General features: G+C 35.9%; 3 protein-coding genes across 5 annotated transcripts in view; 2 read left to right on the forward strand and 1 right to left on the reverse strand.

Moving 5' to 3' along the window:
* CEBPZ (CCAAT enhancer binding protein zeta) overlaps positions 1-11,825 on the forward strand; it is a 24,334-nt gene extending 12,509 nt beyond the window's left edge. The window contains exons 6-16 of the mRNA XM_081941769.1: positions 720-773; positions 1,401-1,503; positions 1,595-1,663; positions 4,189-4,255; positions 6,869-6,969; positions 7,308-7,365; positions 9,240-9,433; positions 9,678-9,770; positions 10,433-10,491; positions 10,577-10,658; positions 11,667-11,825. Of these exons, the coding sequence (XP_081797895.1) occupies positions 720-773; positions 1,401-1,503; positions 1,595-1,663; positions 4,189-4,255; positions 6,869-6,969; positions 7,308-7,365; positions 9,240-9,433; positions 9,678-9,770; positions 10,433-10,491; positions 10,577-10,658; positions 11,667-11,803 (1,017 nt within the window). The 3' untranslated portion in view covers positions 11,804-11,825. The remainder of the gene's footprint in view (positions 1-719; positions 774-1,400; positions 1,504-1,594; positions 1,664-4,188; positions 4,256-6,868; positions 6,970-7,307; positions 7,366-9,239; positions 9,434-9,677; positions 9,771-10,432; positions 10,492-10,576; positions 10,659-11,666) is intronic.
* CEBPZOS (CEBPZ opposite strand) lies at positions 11,489-16,373 on the reverse strand. Of its 2 annotated transcripts, XM_081941777.1 has the most exons (5): positions 16,258-16,373; positions 13,815-13,940; positions 12,136-12,180; positions 11,851-11,935; positions 11,489-11,767 (listed from the first exon to the last, which is right to left on the reverse strand). In XM_081941777.1, exons 2-4 carry the CDS (start codon positions 13,918-13,920, stop codon positions 11,853-11,855), a joined length of 234 nt encoding a protein of 77 aa, XP_081797903.1. In that variant the 5' UTR covers positions 13,921-13,940; positions 16,258-16,373; the 3' UTR covers positions 11,489-11,767; positions 11,851-11,852. The 2 variants fall into 2 exon arrangements, with proteins under 2 accessions (XP_081797903.1, XP_081797904.1); XM_081941778.1 differs by having other exon boundaries at positions 11,489-11,935.
* An 80-nt stretch (positions 16,374-16,453) lies between these two features.
* Positions 16,454-26,353, forward strand: SULT6B1 (sulfotransferase family 6B member 1; the record flags this gene model as incomplete). 2 transcript variants are annotated; one of them, XM_081944898.1, is made up of 8 exons in its annotated part: positions 16,454-16,576; positions 17,444-17,549; positions 18,917-19,029; positions 19,443-19,532; positions 20,231-20,357; positions 21,923-22,017; positions 23,353-23,509; positions 25,549-26,353. In XM_081944898.1, the coding sequence occupies 8 exons, from the start codon at positions 16,550-16,552 to the stop codon at positions 25,677-25,679; spliced, it is 846 nt and encodes a 281-aa protein (XP_081801024.1). In that variant the 3' UTR covers positions 25,680-26,353. The 2 variants fall into 2 exon arrangements, with proteins under 2 accessions (XP_081801024.1, XP_081801023.1); XM_081944897.1 differs by lacking the exon at positions 16,454-16,576 and having other exon boundaries at positions 17,354-17,549.
* Positions 26,354-26,562: the final 209 nt, after the last annotated feature.

Consider the following 26,562-nt stretch of genomic DNA (forward strand, 5'->3'; position numbering starts at 1 on the left):
TATGAAAAATTAGAGGAGAAATCTGCGGAATGTGATCATTATATTGTACAGTTACACACACATACACACACCCCAATTCATTTATGCTGCTTCAATCATTTGATACTCATTCTGTTCCACCTGCTGATGATATCATTAGCCATACCTCATGCTGCTTTCCCAGGCAAAGCACAAAATAAGTGAGTGTCCGAGCCAAAAATGGTTTCCCAGTCTTTACACCATTAGTTACAGAGTACACAGACTCAAATCCCTCCTTACTTTCAATGTCTTGGATAAGTCATGTTTCTTACCCTAATCTTCTTCACAGGGAGATTGTGAAGCTAAAATGAGGAATGCTCTGTCCTAAGATCCAAATGGAAAGACAAAAGTAGAATTGCACAATTAAATGAAATAATAAAATATGATTTCCTATCTTAGGACAGTGAGGATAATTATTCCATTACATATTTATACTTAGCAAACTATATATACATTTTGGGAACTCAGGAAGGTACTGTTTAGGTGTGGTATTATTTCATTCAGTTTTAGATATGCTGGTTTGAGTATTTGTAGGTCTTTAGTATTAAAAAATGTATTATACCAAAGAAATTATGGTAATAAATGTTTGTACTGTGCAATTATTTTTTCCCCTTGACTTGTTGAATAATTCTTTGTAGTTTTAACAGTATTAGAGATTTCAGCATCTTAAAGTATTGAACATATAACTTTGGTCTTTCTAGCTTTCAGAACACTTCCATCCATCTGTGGCTGTTTTTGCAAAAAGAATTCTAGAGGTTAGTTGAATTTCTTATTTTCCTTTACATTTTGTCTATGAATTTTAGAGAAAGGCTTTTCCATCCCAAAACATAGAAAGGAAGCAAAAAGCAAATGGGGGTGTAATTTATCTACCAGTCTAGTTTAACGTGGCCATCTTGCCAATTGATTATATTAAACATAGACATAGTTTATATATAGACTTTGTCAACGTATTTCAAGATGCAGATACTTGATTTTCATTTCAACAAGATAAACTGATTGATTCTATTTGTTTGGTATTTGCAAGTCTACTGAGTAGAACAGGAAGAATTATCACTATCTTGTTTATTCTTTAAGCAACTGGATGTACTGTTTTAATCCAGATTATACAGAATTACAATCTCCCCCAACAGTTTAAGTAATCAGTGTCATAGCCTAGCAATTCTTCCTGTTAGTAGTTCACTTTAAGTAGATAAGACTTGTGTAGTTAATCAAATTTATATGGCTCCCCATGTCACAGGAAGTGACTGGGTAGGGTATAATAAAAAAAAAAATAGAACATGGATAAAATAATTATAAAAACATAAAAAATAGCATTAAAATTTCCACTGGCATATTTCTTGATGCTAACTATGAATGTGATTTTCTCTCTCTCTTTGATGCAGGGTAATTACATTGAATATTCAGGTGATCCACTACAGGATTTCACATTAATGAGGTTTTTGGATCGTTTTGTTTATAGAAATCCCAAAGCTCACAAAGGCAAAGGTATGAAGCCTTTAATTTAGTAAAGCATCAAACATTAAAGTTAACACGAGCAACTATTATAAGTTTGTTTGATCTCTTAACTTTTTTGCAGAGAATACTAGTAGTGTGGTAATGCAGCCAAAGAAGAAACAGTCCATGAATGATGTGCGAAACCTGGCAGGTAAAATACCTTGCAATTCTAAAGATTATCACTAGTAATTTCCTGTCATTATTATAATACTGATGTAATGTCCAACGGTTTCAGTAGAAGCCATAAAATGTGTTATGTTCATTGAATATCATTCACTGAAGTCTCTTGAATCAGAGGGCCCTATGAACAGAAATGCCTATATACAAGGGAAGTTTTCTGCTATCTCTCCTGCAGCTCCCAAAATACTATCTACATTTTTCTGGAGTTTTCTTCAATTCTCTAGAGCAAATTTGGACTGGATTCAATGGTCTTAGGGATAAAGGAGATAATTAGCGATCACATTTGTTTCTTCCATTCCTAGAGGTTTCCATTGGATCGAAGAGATTTTCATGAATGCAAATGTAGGAGATACTCAATTTTCTGATATAATTAAAAATAGGTTTTTTTGGGGGGGGGGCATTTCTCCTAAGGCAGAGAAAGCCCCAACCTTTTGGGCACCAGGGACTGGTTGTGTGGCAAGATATTTTTCTGCAGGCTGGAAGGGGTGTGGTTTTGTATGCTGCCTGCATCCTGCAAATGAGGCTTCGCTTGTTTGTGTGGCCCGGTTTCTGGCATGCCATAGATAGGTGTTGGTCCACGGACTGGATGTTACCACACAATTACATTTTTTTGACTAAATGGTTTAAACAAGGAAAGTAATGTAAACTTTCTTAAATATATTACATAATGAACGTATTTGTTCTGATATTGGTATATCAGATATCATATATTGGTATATCTGGTATTGGTGTTTGCTTTGGGTAAAATTTCAAATTGGCAGCTAGTCTGAAGAATTGTTGACATATTATACAGTATATCTTTCTAATTCCAAGAACTGATATCTTTTTGTCCAGCTTCATTCTCATGAATTTAGAGTAGCGATTAGAACTAGATACAAGAGGAAGAATAGGGAAGATTTGTCTCTCTACTTTTCCCTTAAGAATTTAAGTATGATATACACACCAGGCATACCTATATAATTTTAATTCAGAAGGAGTTTTTTTACTTGCCTTGGAATTTTGTAAATAGGGCATTTTCAGTAGCATTGTGACTCCAGACGTTCGGGATTTTCCTTTTCTGTAAAAACCTCCATTCATTCACAAGTTTCCTTCCTGCAATATCTATGAATGAATGAGTAGTTGGAAAACGGGAGTGAGAGGATTCCAGGAGTTTAAGGGCGGAGAGGAAAAAAGGTAACTCACAAAACATCAGCAGCAGCCGCTTTGAAAAAAAATAAAGCACTACATCTTTTTAGTTTTAAGTTTCCATGCTTAGAATAGAATGGAATGGAATAGGAAAATGGAATGGGAATGGGAATAGGAATGAAATAGGAATAGAATAGAATAGGAATAGAATGAAATAGAAATAGAAATGTTTATTGGTGAAGTGTGATAAGACACACAAGGAATTTGTCTCCAGTGCACCAAATCATAATGTACATATAAACAGCAAGAATAGGTCATAGGTCATAATAATAGTTACAATCAGTTACAAACAACAATTGATAAATCATAAAGAACCAGTAGGACAAAATGAAAAATAGGAGGGGATATCCAACCTAGTACTGTATTTCATTTTGATCCATTTTTTTTACTGTCTTTCTTCTCTTTTGTACTTTGATTTTGTTACCAACTGAAATGTTTCATGGACTTTTTGTAACAACGTTAGAGGTAATAATAATATAATGTAATGTAATGTAATGTAATATAATTAATATAATAATATAATATAATATAATATAATATAATATAATAATATTATATTATATTATATTGTATTATATTATTATATTATATTTATTATATTATATTTATTATATTATATTATAATAATATAATATAATATAATATAATATAATATAATAATATAATAATATAATAATATAATATGATATTATATATAGTATTTTCATTAGCAAACCATTTCACAATATATAATTATATATTTCATAACTAGCAAAATTACAGTTACGAAGTAGCAACAAAAATAATTTTATGGTTAGGGGTCACCACAACACGAGGAACTATATTAAAGGGTTGCGGCATTGGGAAGGTTGAGAACCACTGATCTAAATCATCACTTTCTTTATTCTCCTGGGATACTGGTACTTTATCAATGAATTCCTCCACAACCCCCAATGAATCTTAAATAATTGAATTCTTCATGTTATAACACTTCTTTTCGTTAAAAGCTTTTGAATCAAATTTAATTTATTTAAAGTACGTTGAAATGATATTAGTAATTTCAAATTGTGTTGTGCTTGGAATCCAAATGGAAAGAAATCATTGTAGTCACATCTTATTCAGTAAATTTAGGATAGGAAATAGGAAACTTATGCATCTGGGCTTAAATGTCCCAAGTTCCAGAGTTGTTGCTTCTTGTCAGCCTTACATTATTAAGAATTTAATATATTCATAGGTTTCTGTTGTTTATATAAATCTATTTTTATATAGAGCTAGCAGCATTAATCAGTGTAAAAGCAATCTATATGACATATTTAATATTTCTATTTCTAGTGAATAGTAAAGAATTCCTTTCACAAGATGAAAGCAAAATACCTGTAGACGAAGTATTTTTCCACAGGTAATTACATATTTTTTTAAATTATACTTTGGTATACCAGTTATCCTTTTATCCTTGACTGGCTTTGGGGAGGGTTTTTTTCTTCTTACAAGTGTGTATTATCTTTAGAGTTTTTATTATAGCAGTGCTTGTGCAAATCTCATAATTAATACAATTATATAGAATAGAGAGGAGATTGTCAGGAGGGGAAAATTAATGTCGAGGGCTTTTAAAAACTAAAGGAGAAACGATACATAATAAAATGCAATTATATGAACAAGCTCAATGACACCATCTTGGCTTGTTGTAGCTTGTCTCTATTCAATCATTAATTTCAGTAGCTGTTTTGGGAAATCTTGCTATTGATTTTTCAGCCCTGATATTCTGCTATTGAAAAGTAGAGAGCCAAGCCCTCACAAAAAACCTTGCCTTGATAGCATCTTAGGACATAGTATTTTGCAATGTATGCAAAAGAGTCACTTCAACAAGAGTGCTAGCACCAGATTATCATTCTCCTTGAAGCATTAAATCAGCTATGTTATCTGGAAAACTTTTGTGGCTCCTTCAAAGACTGTCTCTAGCTATTTGTATCTGCGTCAATTGACTCCCAGTAGGATGTCTAGCAAAATGAAGCCTATTGAATCACTTACGTCAATCCAAATCAATATTAAGGAACTAACTGTACACAAGAGAGTAGGAAAGGTAAACAATAGCAAATAAATAGAAATGACTGGCTGGAAATTGTAATAGATCAGTGAACAAATCAATCCAGACTTTTCACTTGAAGTGGAAATGACCAGGCTCAAATGATCTTACTTGGAACACATTAGGTGAAGACTTCGCTTTCTGGAGAAAGCTTTGTTGCTGGGAATGGTGGAAGAAAAGAGAATGCAGCAAGGTGGATGGACTCATTCACACTGGCAATGGGTACATTGTTGGAAGACCTGATGGATCAGGTTAGGGATAGATTGTCATGAAGAAAATCTACCCATGTGGAAACTCACAGTTGACACTGATTTGATGGCATGTACTGTATTTTTCGGAATATAAGATGCACCAAGGTTTTGAAGAGGCAAATTAAAAAAAAGTAGGTAGGTAGATAGAGGGATAGAGAGGGAGAGAAAGAGAGAAAAATACAGTAGGTAGGTAGGTAGGTAGGTAGGTAGGTAGGTAGGTAGATAAAGGAATAGAGAGAGAGAGAAATAGAGAAAAAATACAGTAGATATATAGAGTAGGTAGGTTGGTAGGTAGAGGGATAGAGAGAGAGAAATAGAGAGAGAAATACAATAGATAGGGAGGGAGGGAGAGAGAGTAGGCAGGTACATAGGTAGGTAGAGGGTGAGGGGAGAGAGAAATAGTAGGTAGGTAGGTAGGTAGATGTTTCCAGGTGTATTTATCCATGTGCTGGAGAAGGAAATCGCTGACAATCCATAGCACCGAAGACTTTCTTTCTGCTGGCACAGCACTTGATCAATGTAATTCTCATCAATCAGTTAAAGAGCTTTCCAAAAGGGGGAAATTTTTTTTGCACTCTGCAAACCTCCCCAAAACAGCCTGTTGTTTTTTTTAAAAAAGGCATGAATAGCGTTGGGGGGAGGCTTGCAGAGTGCTCCTGGGGGGGCCGGGGGGACCAAAAACGAGCAAAAAATGCCCTGTTTTTTTGCGAAAACGGGTCCGTTTTTTGTCAAAAAAAATGCATGCATAGCCTTATGGAGACTTATAAAGTACTGCTGGGGGCTGGGGGGCAAAAACAGCCCATTGTTTGCCCTCTCCAGCCCCCAGGAGCTCTTTGAAAGCTTCCATAAACCATTTTTGTGAATGGGCGGGGATTTGGAAGGCAAAGAAATTTGCTGTATGCAATGTGTAAGACGCACCCAGATTTTCAGCCTCTTTTTTGAGGCAAAAAGGTGCGTCTTATACTCTGAAAAATATGGTAAATACTCCATTCTTAAAACAGTAATAGGTCAAAATAGTTTTACATGTTTGTCATACTATATTACTGGGGAATGTTGAAAGGGTTCCATTTTTATCTCAAAGCAGTATATGGCAAAGTATCTTTGTTAATTGGAAGAAATGCTTTCACAGTTGGCCTAAAAAAGCCTAAAAGATAATAAGTGAAGTATAATGGAATCCAAATGTATGATGCAACCATTTAATAAATGTATTTGCTTTTCTCATAAATCAAAACTACTGTTAAGGTAGCATTGAAAAAAATGGATGACTAGTCTTCAAAGTTCCAGCCGTCGCAGGAGCCCATGGTCATATGATTAGGGTCTGAATGCTTGGGTCATGATTATGATGTCAGGCACATAACCAGTCATGTAACCACTATTTGCAACCTTTCCTGCTGTCTTCTCATAAGCAAGGTCAAGGAGGAAGCTATCAGGGAAGGTGGTTAGTTTCCTCTTCCTGCTTAATGGGCTGCATGTATTGGGGTTATGATTGCATTCCTTAGCAATGACGATCCTGGTCCCCTTTGCCATTGTTATCTGAGGACTACCTGTAATGACTTTATAATGACATAGTATTTATGAAAGTAAAACCCTGAACCGTGTTTGTATTACTTTAACAGATTAGACATATCTCAATAAACTAGTTTTATGTGGACATGTACAATATTCTTTTGATTCTCAGATTTTATAAAAAATTAGACTTGGACAAAGAAAAAAGGAAGCCTGTGGGGGATAATGAAAGTATAGAAGATGTGGATGATGAAGAATTTGAAAAAGCATTAGGTAAGGCTATGCACATTGTTCTGTTCCTCCTCTCAGGTAAGTAATCATAAATGATACACAGAACATTTGATTTCCTTTGAATGTGATAGTTACTATTTGACGTCAGTCTTAAAATCCTGAAAATGCTTTCATTTCCCTCCCACCTATACTAAAGAGAATTTAGTTACTTTAAGTTACCTTCTAATATTTTCTTTTTGGGTTTAATTCATGTTTTGCTAGCTGCTATTTTTCTTCTGTGATTCCTACAATAAATTATAATAAACTGACATTTAAAATTTTAAATGTTTTAACTTTGACATTACAATATTGTATTTCTGAACCTAATTTCTTTCTTTCAGATTCATTTGAACAAGACAATTATTTTGGGAATATTGAGAGTGATCTTAATTTTGCTGGGTAAGATTTTTAAAATTCTATATAAATTCTAAAGATTCTAGATAACATTAATAATTGATTTAAACTAGCAGTAAGAACTGATTGTACAGTATATAGTGCATTGATGGCTCAGAACTTTTATGAACAATACCCCCTCCCCCCATTAATATTGTATCACTGAATGGGATTTAGAATAGCTCTTCACATTTGAAATACTATTATCAATCATCCAAATTACTGTGAAATTGATGTAATTTTATGCAAAACATAACCATAGAGCATGCTTGTTTTCTTTTAGTTGTTTTGTAGGGTTTTGGTTTGAGCAAAATGAGACACCTCAGAGAATTATTTATACTTTAGAAAGATCTGAACATACCCAAGTGATTTACCTGATGTAATATCAAAAACTGTTCTTAACCTTTTGCAGTTTTTTAATTGTTTTGTTTAGAAAGGATAAAATGTTTTTGAAACTAATATTTGATTTCTGAAATGTATGTCTTATGTTCTCAACCTCAAGCTTGAGGAGAAATCTCAGTGTAAATAGCTCAGATCTACATATTAAAATGTACTTCTCTTCCTTATATGAAAATAATTTTGATAGTGTGTATGGAAATAAACTAATCCCGTTTTGAGTTATTTTTTTCCATAATTTGATGTAGATTAGAATTCCCTTTTCATCTAGAAATACAGAGAGTGATATAAAGTGCTTGGGCTTGAAATAAGTAGTATATCAGAAACAGTTGACACAGAGTGTTTACTTTCCCGGCATTCATTACAAAATAAAACTTTGTGTCAACTTTTTTCTATATGCTTTCTATTTCAAGCCCTATTAAATGAAAATAATCAAATGGAAACTCAGTAGAATAAGCAATGGATCATTTTTAATTGTATCATCTCCCTTCCCCCTCCAATATATTTGCAGTTTAGTGTTTTCTTTATTGAATAGTTTAGAGCACTTTTTTCTTACTGGCCAAGAAGACAGAAACTGGGAGAGCCAATGATGCTTCAGTGTGTGTTTTTGTTCCCATTGGTTCAAGTTTCATATGCTATGAAATGTTAGCGTTATAGGAGAACAGGGATTTGGGATGGAAAGCTGATCAGCATTCTTGGATTATATGAAGAGATTTAGGAGATCAGATTTAACCATTATGTCATTTTGTGAAAGTATCTGCATCAAACCACATTTATAGTACATCCTATACTGTATGTCTATATTTGTGCACATTTATAGCTAGTTCCCAGTGAAAAGTTTCTTTTATCAAATACTCCAGCTTTGGATCAGAGTTGTAGCAGCAGGCTGGGTGACTTTAAGCCAGTCATTCTCTCAACCCAACTCACCTCACAGGGTTGTTGTAGAGAAAATAGGAGGAGGAAGAATTAGGTATATTCACTGCCTTGAGCTACTTAAGAAAACAATAAAGGCAGGATATAAGTAAATAATTACGGGGTGTGTGTGAAATATCACTCTTGGTTTTAGATACTACTATTTCTGATGCAGATTTTTATCTCTTTTTCCTTTTGCATAAAGGATGACCAATTTGTCCAATATAAAGTAATGTAGCATTGATAGCTGTGGTTCTTCAGAATTTCTTACAGTGTAAGCAAGTATTACCGGTAAATTCCTTAATTGAGTCATCAGATTAAGTGCAGGTCATAAATTCTAATTTGATTAGCATTCATAAAGTTATAATACGTATTAACACAATTATATACTGTTCTAGTCAAAAACACTGGGAGAGATACAGAGAACATAAACTGGGCTACCTCAAAATAAAGCACCACAATCATAAATAAGATACACTCTTTCTCCAAGTATCTAATCCACAAAGGTCTATTTAAAAAGGAAGATAAGAATTGTGAGAAAAAGGGTATACGTTTATTTCCATCCTTTTTAGTAACATAAAAGTCAAAAAGAAAAAGAAGAGAAATTCAAATGACGAAACAGAATCCGAAGACTCTGAGGAAGACAATTTTGAAGACCTGGATGATGAGGAAGTCTCCCTGGGTAGTATGGATGAAGATTTTGGGGAAGATATTGATGAAGAAGGAGGGACTTTCATGGATGTGTCAGACGATGATAATACTCCAGGTAAACGACGGTCCTAAAACTTTTTACTCTTGCTAAAACAGTTAAACCATACAGAGAAATTGTTCCAGTTTTAAAAGTTATGCTGTAGAAATCCCTGTAGTTAATCAGAGGAGATCTGAAACCTTAAGTTGCTTCAATATTTGTAGTATGCAAATGTTTCCAAATGGACATTAAAATGTCATGCTGTAATTGTCAATTTTATTATGTAATACAAGTTTTACTAGCTTTTCTTTTTGTTTAACAGATGAAAATGATGACACTGGAATCGCACCTGGCAGTAAGAATGGCAAAAGAAAAAAAGAAATGGATTTTGCTGGATCAGTTAAAGATAATATAGGTAAAAGTAATACTTTTAAGACCTGACAAATTAGAAGCATGAGAAATTCATGTTTCTGTCAAAATACCAAGGGATTAGCACAAGTTACCAGAATTATTTTCTTTCCAGTGCACAATCACAATCAGTTTTAGACTGCATCAGGGATTTATATTAGTGACATTTGGAAGGTTTAAAATAAGGGATTTAAATTTATTTATTTTATTTATTCAAATGAAAGTAACTCCAAATTTTTGCACTGCAATATAATTTCATTGAACTCCACATTCATTTTCTTAAAAAGAATGTTGTTTCTAATTTCATTATAAAACAATTTACCAATCAATCCAGTTTTTATATCATAGGAGTGGCTGATGTAACATCAACTTTATAAAAAGTAAGAATTTCAGTGAGGGAGAAATATGGAAATGTTTAGTCTATTGTTAAATTTATTCCTTCCAAACCAGTGGAAAGTGGTAGGTTCTGTAAATGAAGATGTTGCTGAGTTAAGAAACTAGAACTGTTCATTGTACAATATTTCTATCCAACTCAGATATGTGGATTTTTCTAGTTCTCTCTAACCTCAGTTGATTCTTTGGCAACTACTTTGTTATGCTAATAACAATGAATGCTTGCTTTATGTAAAACTGCACAGAAGCAGTTGCTGAACCCTCTTTTTCTTTAAGGGCCAAAGAAGAGAAAAAGGAAACTCAAAGATACTGGCGTTGCTGCTGCTGCAGAAGAGGTAGGTATATTGATTTTAGTATCTGTTAAATGGTGTTTGATTTGAAGGCATTCAGAGATCTAATTGTGTTGCATTTCTTTTAAAGTTTGGTGACTTGCTTGATGAAAATATTGGGTCCAAGTTCGACAATATTGGAATGAATGCAATGGCCAACAAAGATAATGCAAGTAAGTAACTTGTATATGAACATCTTTGACATCCCACCTCAACAGGCTGTACCTGCTGTAAACTTTCCTACTGATCAGAGCCATCCCTATAGTGTTTATTAGGACTAAGGGAAGTGGATGGAAGTACTTAATATAGTTGTTAGACTGCTTGGTAGTGTCTCTTGTCACTTATATTCTTATTTCATTGCTTGTTGTCGCCAGGGGGAAGGTGGGGGTTTATTTTTATTCTTTATATATTGAGTTTTTATTTTTTGTAAGCTGCCTAGAGTCGCTGAAAATGAGTGGGCAGCCATATAACTTATCTTCTAAAAAAAAGAGATAACTTTTGTGAAAAGGCTTTTAAGCATTCTGCTGTTGAGAGGCTTCCATTTATCATGTTAAATGGAATTTTAATAAACCTGCTATTGCCAGTACTTTTATGCCTGATTTTTTATTATGCTTAATCTTTTACTTAGCATATAAAATACTTCTTTAGAAGTGCTTGTTAGATGAAACATACATAGAAATATATAAGGATTGTATCCTGCTCTTTATTCCACTGGGAGCCTAGCTAAATTTCTTTAGCTTCCAAAATAAGGTCAAACCTATATTCAGTCTATAGTATTTCTATATAGAGATAGAATGTAAAAAGTTTATTTCAAATTATTCACACATGAAAAAGCAATTCCCCCAAAGCATAACTGTTGAGACCTCTACTACTGTTTTTTAAATATTCTGAGCTACTTACTTTAGGTATATTATGAAAAGGCACAAAATATGTGAAAATGTGCAGTAATAAGATTGAAGAGTGCTGAAAAACAAACAAAACAAAAAAACCGAACCTTTTAAAATACCGTTTACATGCTTTTTTTTAATGAAAAAAATGCAACAAGAGTGTTCGTGGTTTAATCTTTTGAATGTCTTGCCTTACAAATACTTTGCATCCAAATAGAAAACCCTGCTTTCAAGTTTGAAGAATGTACCTATTCCATTGATTTATCTAATTTATTCACTGTCTTCCTCTTTTAGATCTCAAACAGCTCAAGTGGGAGGCAGACCGCGACAAGTGGATTCACAATAAAGATGTGAAAAGTATCATCAGGCAGAAAAAGAAGTTCAGGCACAAACCACTGAAAAACAAACAAAAATACAAGCGAAAAAAATAAATGTAAATTCTTTTGATATTAACTACTACCAAATTGTTTCTACTTACTTTTAGGGTTTTTTTGTAAGCCATTTCTCTTCATCCACCTCTTTGAGCCCATAAATACCAGCCCACTCATTACTCTTGTAATAAACTGTGAAAATAAAAAAAAAATGCCTTAAACTTGGTTGAATTAAGAAGGAATTTTGAAGATATGATTTTGGGTATATTTTTATTCTAATTTTCAGAGGGAAGTCCTGCAGAATGTTATCTGTACCAAACAACTATATTTTAAAAAATGGCTTGTTTCATGAACAGAAAGAATTACATTCGATAATTATTAACCAAACGTACCTTCCAAAACAGATGGCCACCTTCGCTTCATTTTATGTCTGAAATCTGGAGCAAAAGGAATTTCTATTAGTTACAAAGTACTACAGCAGACTTTAATACAGTAGTAGTACAGCATATACTTTTTTTTACATTATCCTAATCTTTCAGAATTCACTAAATATGAAATGGTAGTTTGTAAAAGAGACAAAGCAAAATGTCACCTTATATTTTCAAAACTTTGAACAAAGTTAATATCCAAAGAATTATTGGGATAACTCAGATATTGTGAAATAAAACAAAAATCTCATGTTTCATTAATTAAAAAAATGGAAGGAGTAAGAATAAAGGCCTCAATGATACAGTGAGATTCTCAAAGATCTGCACTGGGATTAGCAATATTTAATGCATTCATAAAGGAGTTTAAAGACTATGGTAGCAATGAATAAGTTTGTTGATGTAATTTTTTTGATTAAAACAAAATGAAATAATGAAGACCTTTAAAATCTCCTGGAACAATGAGCATTAAAATACAGTTTAGTCTAAGCAAGTATAAAGTTATGGACATTTAGAAAAAAAAAATTAATTGCAAATACGCTAGACGGATCTAAGCTAATGCTGACTATCCTTTAGGGCAGTGGTTCTCAACCTGTGGGTCGGGACCCCTTTGGAGGTCGAATATCCCTTGTCGCCTAAGACCATCGGAACACACATATTTTCGATGGTCTTAGGAATCGAGACACCAATTTTATGGTTGTGGGTCACCACAACATGAACTGTATTAAAGGGTCGCGGCATTGGGAAGGTTGAGAACCACTGCTCTAGAGCAAGGGTCCCCCATCCCTGGGCTGTGGCCCACTATTGGGCTGTGAGCCATTTGGAAGCAGGCTGTGGAAGCAGGCGAGTGCGCTTGCTTCCACTTGCACTAGTGATGGGGGCATTTGCCAGCCACTTGCACAGGATTATTTTCCCATACCCCTCACACTGGTCTGCAAAGCTGGAAAGATTGGGGAACTTTGCTTTCGAGGATTTTGGAAATAGCGAATAGTTTGACAAAAGCATCTCCTTACGAATAAAGGTAAAAGAAAAAGGAACAGGAAACTTAACATAAAAGTAAGTAATACAAATCTGTAGTTTGATCATATCTGAAATGTGGTTATAGCTCTGGTCATCACACTTCAAAGACAATAGTATGCTGGGAAAGGCAGAAGGAAGAGAAGACTAGCAGACTCAGTTACAGTAGCAACGAGTGTCATTGGGAGACATGAAAAAAAAAAGGTTATAGACAGGTCATCATGGACATATCTATACAGTTGTTAGGAGTTGAAAATGCCCTTGATGGCACATAAGCAAATCTAATGATAGTGAAAGTGCAGGAAATGTGGACCAGTTGCTGCGCTATGAAGATTACAATATTTATGAACTAAGTCAGATTATTTGATAAGTGAGGATGTGTAAAAAAGGTGTTTTCCCATTGTAGAGCTAGCACAAGCATACTTACTACATCACCACAGCCTTCAAGCAGCCACACCTTTTCCTGGTCTTGCTCAATAATATCAGGGACACCCAGAAAAATACTACATGGCTTCCTTATGGTGTGGCAGTAAGTGTACCAACACTAGCTCCAAAATATTTTTCCTATTTCAGATATGACTGCCCACATCAATGAAGTTACTTCACATAAAGTTGTATCAGATTCTTACCTTCACTCGAGTTCATTTTGTAATACAAAGTATATGCCCCCAGAACTCCAATAATTTCCAAAACTAGAATTTTTTTGAAGAACCTGATGGAAGATTGGGGATTCATTTTTCAGTCAATTCCAAGTCCTAGTGATAAAAGTAAATAGGGATCAGTGGTGACAACATTTCAGTAGTGACTGAAGAACAAGAGATGAAACAACTTTACATAAAGAAGCTGAAAGGGACAGAACTAAGATGTATGTTTTTTCAGATACATATCTCACAGTTTGTTAACTGATCTCAAGTTTGTTAAATCACTGCTGAAGTACTGGATATTCCAATGATTTTTATTTTGAATCAAATATAGTTTACTTCCAACATTCACTCAACATGCACAACATGAATGGAATGTCTAGAAGATAGTTCAATCACTTAAGAATGTGTCTTTGTTAATACATTATGTGTAAAAATCTAAGAAATGTTCCAGATGATGTGAATGTATCCATAGTTTTCATCATTAAGTGCAATAAGAGGCAATGTATGATGAAAGGAGGTGAATACTAACATGAGTGATAAATGCAATGGTAATATTTATTTTGTAATATATCTGACTGATAAAATCACAAAATATGTATAAGATGAGCAAATGGGCTAGGGAAATAAAAAAAAATGCATGTAATTGAGTTCCTAAAAGAAAGGGACTAGTTTAAAGCAGTGGTCCCCAACATTTGCAGCTTGGTGGCCCAGCTGTGTGTATGGGGGGGAGGGAACCATGCCATGCCAATGTGAACACGCTTTTCAACTTGTGAGAGGTGAGCCGGCGTGCATACGCATGCAGCTCGACTCAAGTACAGCTGCGCGTGCATGGACGCCAGCCCGCTACGTTATGAGTTGAACTGCACACACGCATGCACCCTGGCCTGCCTCCCACATGGCCTGGTTCCGAATAGACCGTGGTCTGGTACTGGGCCATGGCCTGGAGACTGGGGACCCCTGCTTTAAAAGACAAAAGGCAATATAAGAATGCATAGTTGATGTAAGCGAAGATTTTCAAGTGAGCAGTGAAATCATTAAAGATAACTAATTTGAGTATTATAACAACTCTTTTCAAGTGTTAGTTGAATTAATCCTGTGGTTTTAAAATGGCCCTTAGTCTGCAAAATGCCCTCTTGGGGTTAAATTTTGAAATGGACCTGACCTGACCTGAATCCTAAGCGTAGTGCAATGTAGAGTTAATGCACTGAGTGCCATTGGGCAGATCACATTCTTGTCACCGCTCAGTCACATATAATGACTGTCTTGGGCATGACTTCCTCATGCTGTTGTGGAAAAAAAAATGAGATGAGGGGATGCTTGTGTCCTACCTTCAGATTCTGAAGAAAAGGCAAGATAATTTTTATTATGGCCACAGACCAATATCACAAATAAAAGCATTAAAAGCAACAATAATTAAAAAAATAAAAGACAATACATTGCAATTAGTGGTGAATTATCAGTGGGCAGTTAAAGTCTTGCCTAATTTTGCATACCATATAACAAAATCTGGCCACATTAAGGGAAATTACTTCATGCTGATCTGATAACAGTAGTTGTACATAAAAGAGATTAATATTTCTCAGTAGTTTATTAGGTGAAGTGTACTATATAGCAGGACAGCTATATAGCCGGACAGCTATATAAGTGTACTATATAGCCGGACAGCTATAATTTCAATGGCTCCTTATCTACAGGGGCATAATCTCAACTCATATGCTATTTTTTTTTGTATTGGCCCCCCAAATTGCTGTGGGAAGTGCATTGCAGAGCGCTAAGGCTAATGCCCTTCAAATTTTTGGGACAACTATTCTATAAAAGTATCTTGCTGCTTTAAAAGGGGAAGTTAGACTGCTAAAAAAACAATTCTTGGGAAGAGCAGTCAGATCTGATCTTTGATATGTAATTTGAGTGCACTACACACTCACACCCCAAAGCAGGATACAAATCTATTAAAGATTAAAAGTATAAATATAAAAGCTAACATTCTTCACCGAAATTTGCTCTAAAAGACTTGCCAAGGTCTTTGCTGATGATTACTTCCATTTTATTATACTGACAGTGGGGTGAAATCATATATGACTGTTGTGCGAACAGGTATTTGAATTGATCAGCTTGCTGGGTGGGGAATTCTGGGATCTGAAATCCACACGTCTTAAAAATTGCCAAGTTTGAAAAACACTAGGTTAGTCCATCCAAAACACACTTGGTGCTACGGGGAACTGCCATTTGCTCTCCGAAATCAACCCTTCCTCCTGATTCAGAGGCAGATAAACTCTTCGTTCTAGCTTCAGGTCAAACCCGGACTTTCTATGGGTGCCGTCAATGTAGCGCTGCTAAGTTTCCGCGCAAAAAACCATGCTGCGCGGGGCATTGCTCTACTTTTCTCTTGGGATGGAACATGCAAGCAGCAATTACCATTGACACTTACAATCCAAATGTCCTCTACGTAAGAGAAGCTTCCGATCTTCCTTCCATGCCTCTTTCCTTCTTACCTCCGAGGGAGGAGCCAAGCCTGTGCGCGCAGGCGTAAAATGGTTTTCGAGTCCGGCGGTGCTTAGCGACTGCTTTACATTTTGCGCATGTGCAAAGGTGTGACCTCTTCGAACTTACGCAATTTACTTGAATCCCGCAAACAACGCTTTATTTTTCGTCCCCCGCGGCAGTTTATTGAAGCAACAAACCGGCAGAGCAGAGTACGCCCTCTGTCGGCGTGTTTTGGAATGACCTTCGCAATACAGTACAATGAAGTATGCTCAGATCAAACAAAAATTAGTCGCGCAGCAGCGATGCTAAAAGACGCTCAGAGAATTTGCTAGTGCTAATTCGTTTTTTATTCCTGGGGCTCGAACTACGTACTACAGGTGTACCTACTGCAGCACTTGTAAAACATAATACGACAATGGCTCACTATATAGAGTTATGTGGTGAAAACTGAAGATCTTACTGCACTTTGCCCAACACTGTAAAAATTAGGATGGCTTTATACCTATAATTTGGGAGCATGTGATATGACTACTATCTTACTTTGCAAAGTTCCTGATTATGGTATAAGAAATTAAACTGTAACATCCTTGGCTGCCAAGGATGAATCTATTTCTGATTATAGTGTGTTCGTAACTCTGATTAGCCACCCAGTCGCTACAATAAAACGGGTATACAGTACATTGAAATAAATTTAATGTTGATTGGAGATGCTTATTAAGCTATTTAGATCTCCCCCCCTCTCTTTGTGGGTGTTTAATCTATTGTACTTTGTTGACCCAGCCAAATCAAAGTTTCTTGGTTTAAATGGGGATTACCTGCAAAAATATAAACAATATTTAAACAGGAGGACTTGACAGTTTTTCTCTCCTGGAGAATAGAAAGGAAGGAACAAAAGACGGTAATCCAAGCTGCCTGCCTTCTTACATAAGGCAGAAACAAAAGGATAAGTATCATGCTGTTTTGTCCACCTCTCAAAATACCTTTAAAAGCTTTTGGTGCCTTAACAACAGGGTAGTTAGCTTAGAACAGAGAAAGCAACCATGACAGAGAAGAAAATTGCAGAAGAAATAGAGAAAGCACTGGAAAAATCCAAAGGCCTTAACCTCCACGAACTTCTCTTTTCCTACCAGGGAACTCTCTACCCGAATACAGTGTGCAGTGCAGAGACGTTCCAAGCCCTGGAGAATTTTGAAAGCAGAAAAGATGATGCTGTGTTGGTTTCCTATCCCAAATGTGGTGAATAGAACTCTTATGTTATTTTATTGCCAAATGAGATCATAAGCAACGATTTAAAAAAACAAAACACTTTTTAATATTGTGTATCTGAAGGTGTAATATAATATTTATCATTACCCTTGAGATGGAATATTTATCACTACCCTTGAGATGGAACTTACTGGAATTAGCTTTACAATTATTATGGTAGTTGGTGTTAAATGCTGCGTTATGTAAGTAAACTATATAAGCTATACACCAAGGAAAGAAAAGAATAGTAAATGAAATGTTTAGTGAATGATTGGAATATGTCAATTAGCGTTTCATTAGCTTATTTGAAGAGGTTTTTAAATCTTAAAAGTATTTTTATAATAATGAAAAATCACTTTGTGTCATTAACTGATGATTTCAATGCAAAATATATACTTTATGTCAGGTTCCGAAGGGAGCTGACACTTTACTTATTTAAAATGCTTTATATGATTTTAAGATACGTTTCTTTATGGTTCAAGTATCATCCCAAGTAATTTCTTTAAAAAAAGAATTGGCTTAGTGTACTGTGTGAATGTGATTTATTTAACAAAATATGGGGACATCTATGTCTAAACTTCATTAATGCCTGATTCAAAGATTTTGGCTAAATCATGACTTTACAATTAGGCTTAAAACTTATTTGCATTCATTGTCTTGCCCCTTCACTTGTGGTCCTCCAACTATTATTATTTGAAGTTTTTTTCAAGCCTAACTTTATTATTTTGATAAATAAACAACTCAATGCAGTGAACATCCCATATACCTTCCTCCTTCTATTTTACCCACAATCACATCCCTTGGGATGAATTGGACTGAGAGAAAACGACTGGCCCAAAGTCTTCCAGCTGGCTTTCATGCCTAAGGTGGGACTCGAATTCAGTCTTCTGGTTTCTGTCCTGGTGCTTTAACTGTGGCTAGATCAAACTGGCTATATCTACTTCCTCATTTGTAACCTCCTATGCTGATGGTGAGCAAACACCCCAACTTGGCTTTGAAAAAAATAGAAATCCAAACTTGAAATAAAAATTCCTTTCTGATTTTAAGGCATAAACAGGAATATTTATTTAATTACATGTGAGGGAATATATCAAAACATGGAAGAATGCTTTTACAAACTGAAGCAGCTACACAGCTTATAATTTAGCAATCTGGAGAAGATACAGCTTTAAAATACCGTATGGTACAACTTATATTACTTGTACACTAATTGAAACCAATGAATAGTTTCCATCTCACCGTATCTAGCTGCAAATTATTTCACATTAAGTTGAGGTAATGAAGCCTTGCTGTGTTGAACAAGAATAACGCCTTCCTTAGATTTTATTATGATTTTTCCTGGTATTTTCTTCCCCCAGGAGCCAATTGGTTGATTCTCATTGTGAATGATCTGATTGCCACAACGTTGAAAATTAAGCAGGAGAACACAGAATTGCCATTTATGGAGTGTGGAGATCCAGAAAAGTTTCAGGTTAACTAGTAACAAAACTTGGCTTTCCAAAATGGGATATTTCACCTGAACCTCTGTGTTAGTTGTTGTTGCAATGAAATAAGGCAATAGAGAAAGTTCTCTTGTCTGGAATGTGCCTCTAGTCTTCCAGCAATGTCCTCTAGACATCAGATGCCCAGGAATGGAATGTCATTTTATTGCTTGTCTGGAATGTAAAAATAGAGTGATATGAAACGCTTGGCATATCTCAATATTGTTCTGTTTGGTGTCATACATGTGCAGATGGCATTTACAGAATCAAAGTTATTCTAACTGCCTTTTTATATACGTAGGTGATGAATTGATTTTTATATGTCAGTAGAGCTAATCTGTACATGCACGAGTGACCCATTTCATATGGTTTCCCCACTCTTTCTTTGTTTTTGTTTGTAAAGAGGATGAAACAATTTCCTTCTCCAAGGATTGTGGCCACGCATCTCCATTACAACTACCTGCCCAAATCTATTTTCAAAAATAAAGCCAAGGTAGGCATTGTGTTTCACATTTAGTTCTGCAGTTTCTTAGATAAGCAATTCATAGGAGTGTTGTGGGCCTACTGTAATATTTATGGGAATGATATAATATGTGAAATTAGGCAGTTGTGTACTGTAGCCTGCAGGTTACTAACAGTCAGCTAGCATGACAAAGTATTGAGAAAGTTGTAGTCCAGAACATTTGGAAGGAAAGTATCTGATATAGCCTAGTAGATATTTTACAACACTAGGTATTGCGACAGTTTAGCTACTAGAGTCTATTGACTATAGATACATATTAGGAACATAGGATATGAAGTGTCTAGTAACCCTACCCAAAGTAAATTAACTAGGAAAGAAGTCACTGGATAGTGGCAGCTGTGTGAAAGATGGCATTGTATGGTGCCCAAATCTGGAGGACGACAAAATGGCAGCAAAGAAAGAACTGAAAAATAATTCTCTGTTGCCATTTGATGGTTGATTGGATTTGGGGCAGTCTAGATCTGGCAGCCTTTATAACAATATAAGAGGATTTGGAGTATGGGATCTGAAGGATCCCATTAAACAATTAATGGGTGTAATTTCAACCTTTAGTTTCCTTTTAAGTGTAGTTTAGGTAGTGCTAATCATCAGTATCAATAGGGACTTTTATCAGTAATACAGCAGTAATACAGGAAATTTAAAATGTCTGTTCTTTTTTCTTACCTTAGATATTGGTGTTGTTTCGAAATCCTAAAGATACAGCAGCATCGTTTTTCCATTTTCATAATAATGCACCAACCATTCCCAGTTATAATTCATGGGAGGAATTTTTCCCAGAATTCATGAATGGAGAAGGTAGTCTTAATTTCTCAGATTGGCTCAAATATAATAATTTGGGGAACAGAATGCTAGGCTAATCTGATCAATCTGAGCACTAGGGGAAAAAATGAGATGTACCACTACTATGATTTCTAATAGGAGTGTTGTCAAATTTGCTTGTCTTCTTCTTCTTCTTCTTCTTCTTCTTCTTCTTCTTCTTCTTCTTCTTCTTCTTCTTCTTCTTCTTCTTCTTCTTCTTCTTCTTCTTCTTCTTCTTCTTCTTCTTCTTCTTCTTCTTCTTCTTCTTCTTCTTCTGCCATAGCCGTCATCGGATGTTAGTCATCATGTTGGCAATCCTATTTTTGTCAACAGCCGCATGAAAAAGTGCTGCTGAGTTTTGTCCAAACCAGTCCCTTAGGTTTTGAAGCCATGATGATGTTCTTCTGCCTGGACCTTGTTTGCCTTCAGTCTTTCCCTGGAGGATTAAGTGAAAGATGCCGTATTTTTCTGGATGTCGCATGACATGTCCAAAATATTCTAACTTTCGCTTTTTAATGGCTTTGATGATTTCCCTTGGCTTTCCCAGGTGGTTTAATACCACCTCATTTGTGATTTTGTTAACCCAGCTTATACGTAACAGCCGTCTGTAAATCCACATTTCAAATGCTTCTAGTTTCTTCAAAAGGTTTTCTGTCAGAGACCAACTCTCTACTCTGTAGAGCAGGCTAGAAAAGATGTAACATCTGACAAGCCTGGTTTTCAGTCTTAGACTTATGCCCTGACTGCAGAAAAACCTTTTTCATTTTGAAGAAGGCTGTTCGAGCTTTCTAAGTCCATGTCTTTACTTCACTGATCATGTCCCAGCTTTCATGTAAATTAAAACTGAGGTACATGATCCTTTCAACTTTTTCTAGTGGTATTCCTTCCTTGCTTTTGTAGGAAGTAATATACCCTCTGGAAGAATGTTTGGCTTTAAGAGAAATGAAAATGATATGATCAGAGCTTCATTTTCTGTGATATACATGAACACATTTCTATTGCCCCTAAGCAAAAAGACCCCACAGATTTTTGAAATAGCTTGCAAAGTTTACTTGCTGGACGTGACTTTGGGATAGACATCATAGTTAGTCAGGATTTTGAGAACTAATTTTTGTCTCTAACCAAAGCTGAACTGAGAACTCTCATAAGTGCTTTCCACAAGAGCTGCCCCTATCTTTTGGAAGTTCCCCGCAAGACTTGTAGTCTTTGTATCTTGAGAGCTTATGTAAATAGAAACAGAAACTTGTTTCCAACCAGCAGAACAAACACCAGTAGCACATTGCTTGCCAGGAGAAGAGATACTATTACCTTACAACTCCTATTGTCTTTAGAGGATTGCAGATCTTTTAGAGTTGATATGAAGGTGGATGCCTGGATACAGGAATAAGGAAATGAGACGGAAATAGGATGTTTAATAAAAAAAAAGTTTTGCCTCAATACTATATGTTATCCCGAGAGAGTATGAGTGCAATAATATATAAAAAATAACTTGCTGTTATGCATTGTGCAGACTTTTTAAAAAACAAATAAAGTCATTTTAATATACTGCCTTTATACCATAGTTGCCTGGGGATCCTATTTTGATCAGGCTATCGCTTGGAACAAACATATAGATGATGAAAATGTTCTAATTCTGATATATGAGGAATTAAAGGAGGTGGGTATATTCATAATCATGGGCAAAGCTTCTCCATGTACATCAGATGAAAGGAGGTTGTTCCAAACTCTTATTGGTTTTATAAGACATGACATGATCAAAAGGCTGGAATTCAAGTCTTAGTATATTCTATGGGTCATTTCCTTGTCCTGTAACCTGAAGAGTAAGTAAGTGATTGGGGAAAAAAAAGAGTGAATAGAAAAAGTTACTTCTCTCACCAGTGGAATAATTGCATGCACCCATATCCTAAACCCCTGGAGATATAGGGCAATGATCTAGGCCTTCTTTTTTGATTGGCATCTGAAGAGCTTTTAATACTCTTAATGGCATTAAAAATACATTTTAAACTCATTTCCTGGGCCGTTTTGGCTTCATCTGGGTGAAAGCAATTCTATTACAACATTTGAAAAGTTATTACGGGAAACAGGAAGAACAAGCTCTATTGGAGAAAGTTGATACCCTTTTTTCTTAAAAAATGCCACTTATTTATGATAATTTCCCCTAAAACGTATCTTAATGATGTAAATGTCTTAAGTATTTGTGTATTTGTGCGAGAAGAGATTTAGATACTACTGAACATTTTTAAAACAAGAAAAAAAAGTTTTTGGCCTCCATACGTCCGGTTTTTGCACTCTCTGCACTCTGCAGGCCTCCCAAGCTCTCTGAGCACACCGTTTTTATGAAAAATGGGCAAAAATGGACCAGTTTTGGGCCTCCCAAACCCCATAGGAGTGCCATTTTTGCTGTCTCCAGCCCCCAGGAGCACTCTACAGGCCTTCCAAGCCCTCTGCATGCCCCATTTGTTGCAAAAAAATGGGCTCGTTTTTGGTGAAAATGGACACGCGGGGTGTGGTTTCGGGAGGCCAAAAATAGACATATTCAGAATGTAAGACTCACCAACATTTCCACCCTCTTTTTTTGGGCGGGGGGGAAGTGCATCTTATACTCCTAAAATTATGGTACCTATTGTGGGTTATAGTCTCTATCAGAGGTGTCAAACTCACATCGTCACATTGTTGTCATGTGACGTATTGTGACACTCCCCCCCTTTGCTAAAATGGGGGTGGGGGTGGCCAGCGCATGATGCATCTGGCCTTCGGGCCATGAGTTTGACACCCCTGGTCTGTATGGTTCCGTATAGAGTTGGTATATTTTTTGCGACTTCGCTACATGCTCAAAAGTTAACAGATCTAACAATAGCTTTTTAATCTGAAGCTACTGAAGTTTACCCTAAGAAATTGTGCTTTTCATAACATTAACATAAATAATGCATATCAAATATACAGTTTATACAACTTACATAGGATATTAATCACATTGCAATATTGCTTTTAGGACCTGGTTTCGGGAGTAAAGCAAATAGCTAATTTCTTTGGTTTCCCTGCTACTACTGAGCAAATTCAGTCTATTGCAGACAGAACTACCTTCCAAGCAGTGCGTGATAAGTCACAGGAAACACATGGTGCGGCTGGTCCACTGCTCTTCCGGAAAGGTTGGTTTAAAAAAAAGAAAAGAAAGGGTAATAGTATTTTTCTAGTATTCCCCTAGATCAGTGTTCAGCAACCTGCGGCTCTGGAGCCGCATGTGGCTCTTTCATCCTTCTGCTGCAGCTCCCTGTTGCTCAAAATATGTGTCACAACTGCCAATGTGCGACACCTGCCAGCACGCGATTTATTGAGCTTTTCGGCCATCAGTAGGCCAACCATGGATAAATCCAAGAAAAGAAAAGTTTCAGAAGAAAACAGAACCTTTAATTCAAATATATATGCTGGTTTTAGGGGCACTCAGGAAATAGTCACGGGAAGGGATTTGTGGCTCCCGGTGATTTCTTTTCTGTGGGAAATGGGTCCAAATGGCTCTCTGAGTGTTTAAGGTTGCCAACCTTTGCCCTAGATCAAGTTTCCATTAGTAAGTGATGAGCATTCCTGACATCTCTGCTTATGAATGTCCCATAATTGTACGCAGCAAACATACTTTGTAGGGTTTACAACTACAGGGGGTCCTCAACTTATGACCACAATTGAGCCCAAATTTTCTGTTGTTAAATGAAATTTGCCCCATTTTACAACCTTTCCTGTCACAGTTGTTAAGTGAATCACTGCACTTGATAAATTAGTAACCTGGTTGTTAAGTGAATCTGGCTTCCCCATTGACTTTGCTTGTCAGAAGGTTGCAAAAGGGGATCACATGACCCCTGGTTACCTTGCGACCCTCATAAATATGAACCAGCTGCCAAGCATCTGAATTTTGATCGTGTGATCATGGGGATGATGGAAAGGTGGTAACTGTGAAAACTGCTCACAAGTCCGTTTTTTTCAGTGCCGTTGTAACTTTGAATGGTCACTAAATGAACTGTTGTAAGTTGAGGACTATCTGCTGCAGACCTGCCGTATTTTTCAGAGTATAAGATGCACCTTTTTCCCCTCAAAAAGAGGATGAAAATCTGGGTGTGTCTTATACACTCAATACAGCACTTTTTGCGTCCTGAAACCCCGCCCCTTCACCAAAATGGCCATGGAGAGCCTGTAGAAGGCTTTTAGAGAGCTCCTGGGGGGCTGAGGAAGGCAGAAATGAGTGAAAAATGGGCCATTTTTTGCTCAATTTTGCCCCCCAGCCCCGAGGAGAACTCTAAGCCTTCTAAAGGTTATGCATGCAATTTTTTTGACAAAAAACGGGCCATTTTTTATTGTTTTTGGGGGCCCCCACCCCCCAGGAGCACTCTGTAAGTCCCCTAGAGGCTATTCATGCCTTTTTTTGGAAAAAAAGGGCCCCTTTTCATGAAAAACGGACTGTTTTTGAGAGGTTTGCAGAGTGCAAAACCTTTTTTTAAAAAAATTGCCACTTCAAAACCTTGGTGCATCTTATACGCCGGTGCATCTTATACTCCGCAAAAGTATTCGTATTTTCTGGTGGTTCCTCATCAAGTGGGTGGTTTCAGAATGTCAAAACTTATATTTAAATTTCTGAAATTGGCATATGGGAAGAAGAGCTACTATCTGATATCGTTTGCGGTATATAAAGGAGTGATGGCTGAGGGGCATCACATTTTGTTGACCCCCCCCCATCTGAATTGGAAGTGCTTTGGTTAACCTGTATTTTTAAAAGGGTGAATTTGAGGTTAAGATGTGCATATTTTTAAAACTATAATCATTACTATAATATTTGCATCCAAGTTCTAAGAATTACTGGCCCTGCTGAAGCTGTTTTAAACTCAGTCAACTTGCTGTGGCTGCCTGCAGACTACATAACAGGGTGCGGGCATAAAAAGAGGTTTTGGCTTCATTTTCACAATTGGCTCTGGTGCTTGTTGTACATGACAGAAAATGCTGGAAACAAGACAATAGATTTAATAGATTTGGCTAAGGAGAAACCATAGAAATTTGTTGGATGGGTTCATATTTCTCTAATCCTCAGTGCATTGTATCATTTTTGTGCCCAGTTATCAAATTACAAAGTAATTTGAATTGTTGTTAGAACTATCAAATAAGTGATTCTGTTTTCTTTTAGCCTCCCATTTTCTTGTTGTTTCAGGCATTGTAGGAGATTGGAAGAATATTTTTGACAAGCCTCAAAATGAGCAAATGGAGGCTAAATTTAAGGAATGTTTAGCTGGAACGAAGCTGGGAACCAAGCTGAAGTATGATGTCTATTGCAAAACATGAACATGTATCTTGTGGAAAAAAATATTATTTTTATGGAAGTTTTGATTGCTTGCATAAAAAAGGATATAACCAGAATACACATTTCACTATAGCTAATCTGTGAAACTCTTTAATATCACATTTCTAATATAGGATAAACCTGTATTAAGCTGCATAATATATAGCCAGACTATTTCATAGAACAAGACAATAATTTCTGCCAGATATATGCAAGAGTCTTATTACAATATTTCTAAGGACAAGAGGACACGATCTACTTAGGCTTATTGGGAAATGTGGCTGTGCAAATAAGAGTTTGGAGCACCAGTAGTCAGGGGATATCTCATACTCCAATTGTTCCATTCTTCTGTTATTTCGAGCAAAACTGAAGTACTTGCTCCTGAAGAATTTGATATATGGAGAGAACCCACTTCAAGAGAGTGAGGTAGTTGCGTCATTTCACTGTTGCTTTAGAACTTTTAAAAAGACAAATTATCAATATTGACCTTGGGCAAGTCTATGTTAATCACCCCAAGGAGAACAGTGATTTTCCATTAGTTGAGGATATCACTGATTTTCATTCAGGACATTGAACATTGAGCAAAGAGATTCGTAGTTGATACCATCTATTTATGTCTTTAAGAGACACTGGAAGGAGCTTATAATTTTAAGAATGATAGCATATCAGAAGTAAAGTTTTATCTACAGAGGAGGGGAAAGCATCTTGTCATGTTAATAGCCCTTCATTTACCTTGTAATACAATAATTCACAGATGAATATTGAGTTCTGTTTATTAAAATAATTCAATATTAAGATCAAGATGGAAATAGAAAATGAATGTGTTTAGATTTTTACATGCTACACTATGTATGAATCATGACTTATTATTATAGCACCTGGGAT

Source organism: Natrix helvetica (assembly GCF_964273705.1).
Source record: "Natrix helvetica genome assembly, chromosome: 2".
Classification (NCBI taxonomy): Eukaryota; Metazoa; Chordata; class Lepidosauria; order Squamata; family Natricidae; genus Natrix; species Natrix helvetica.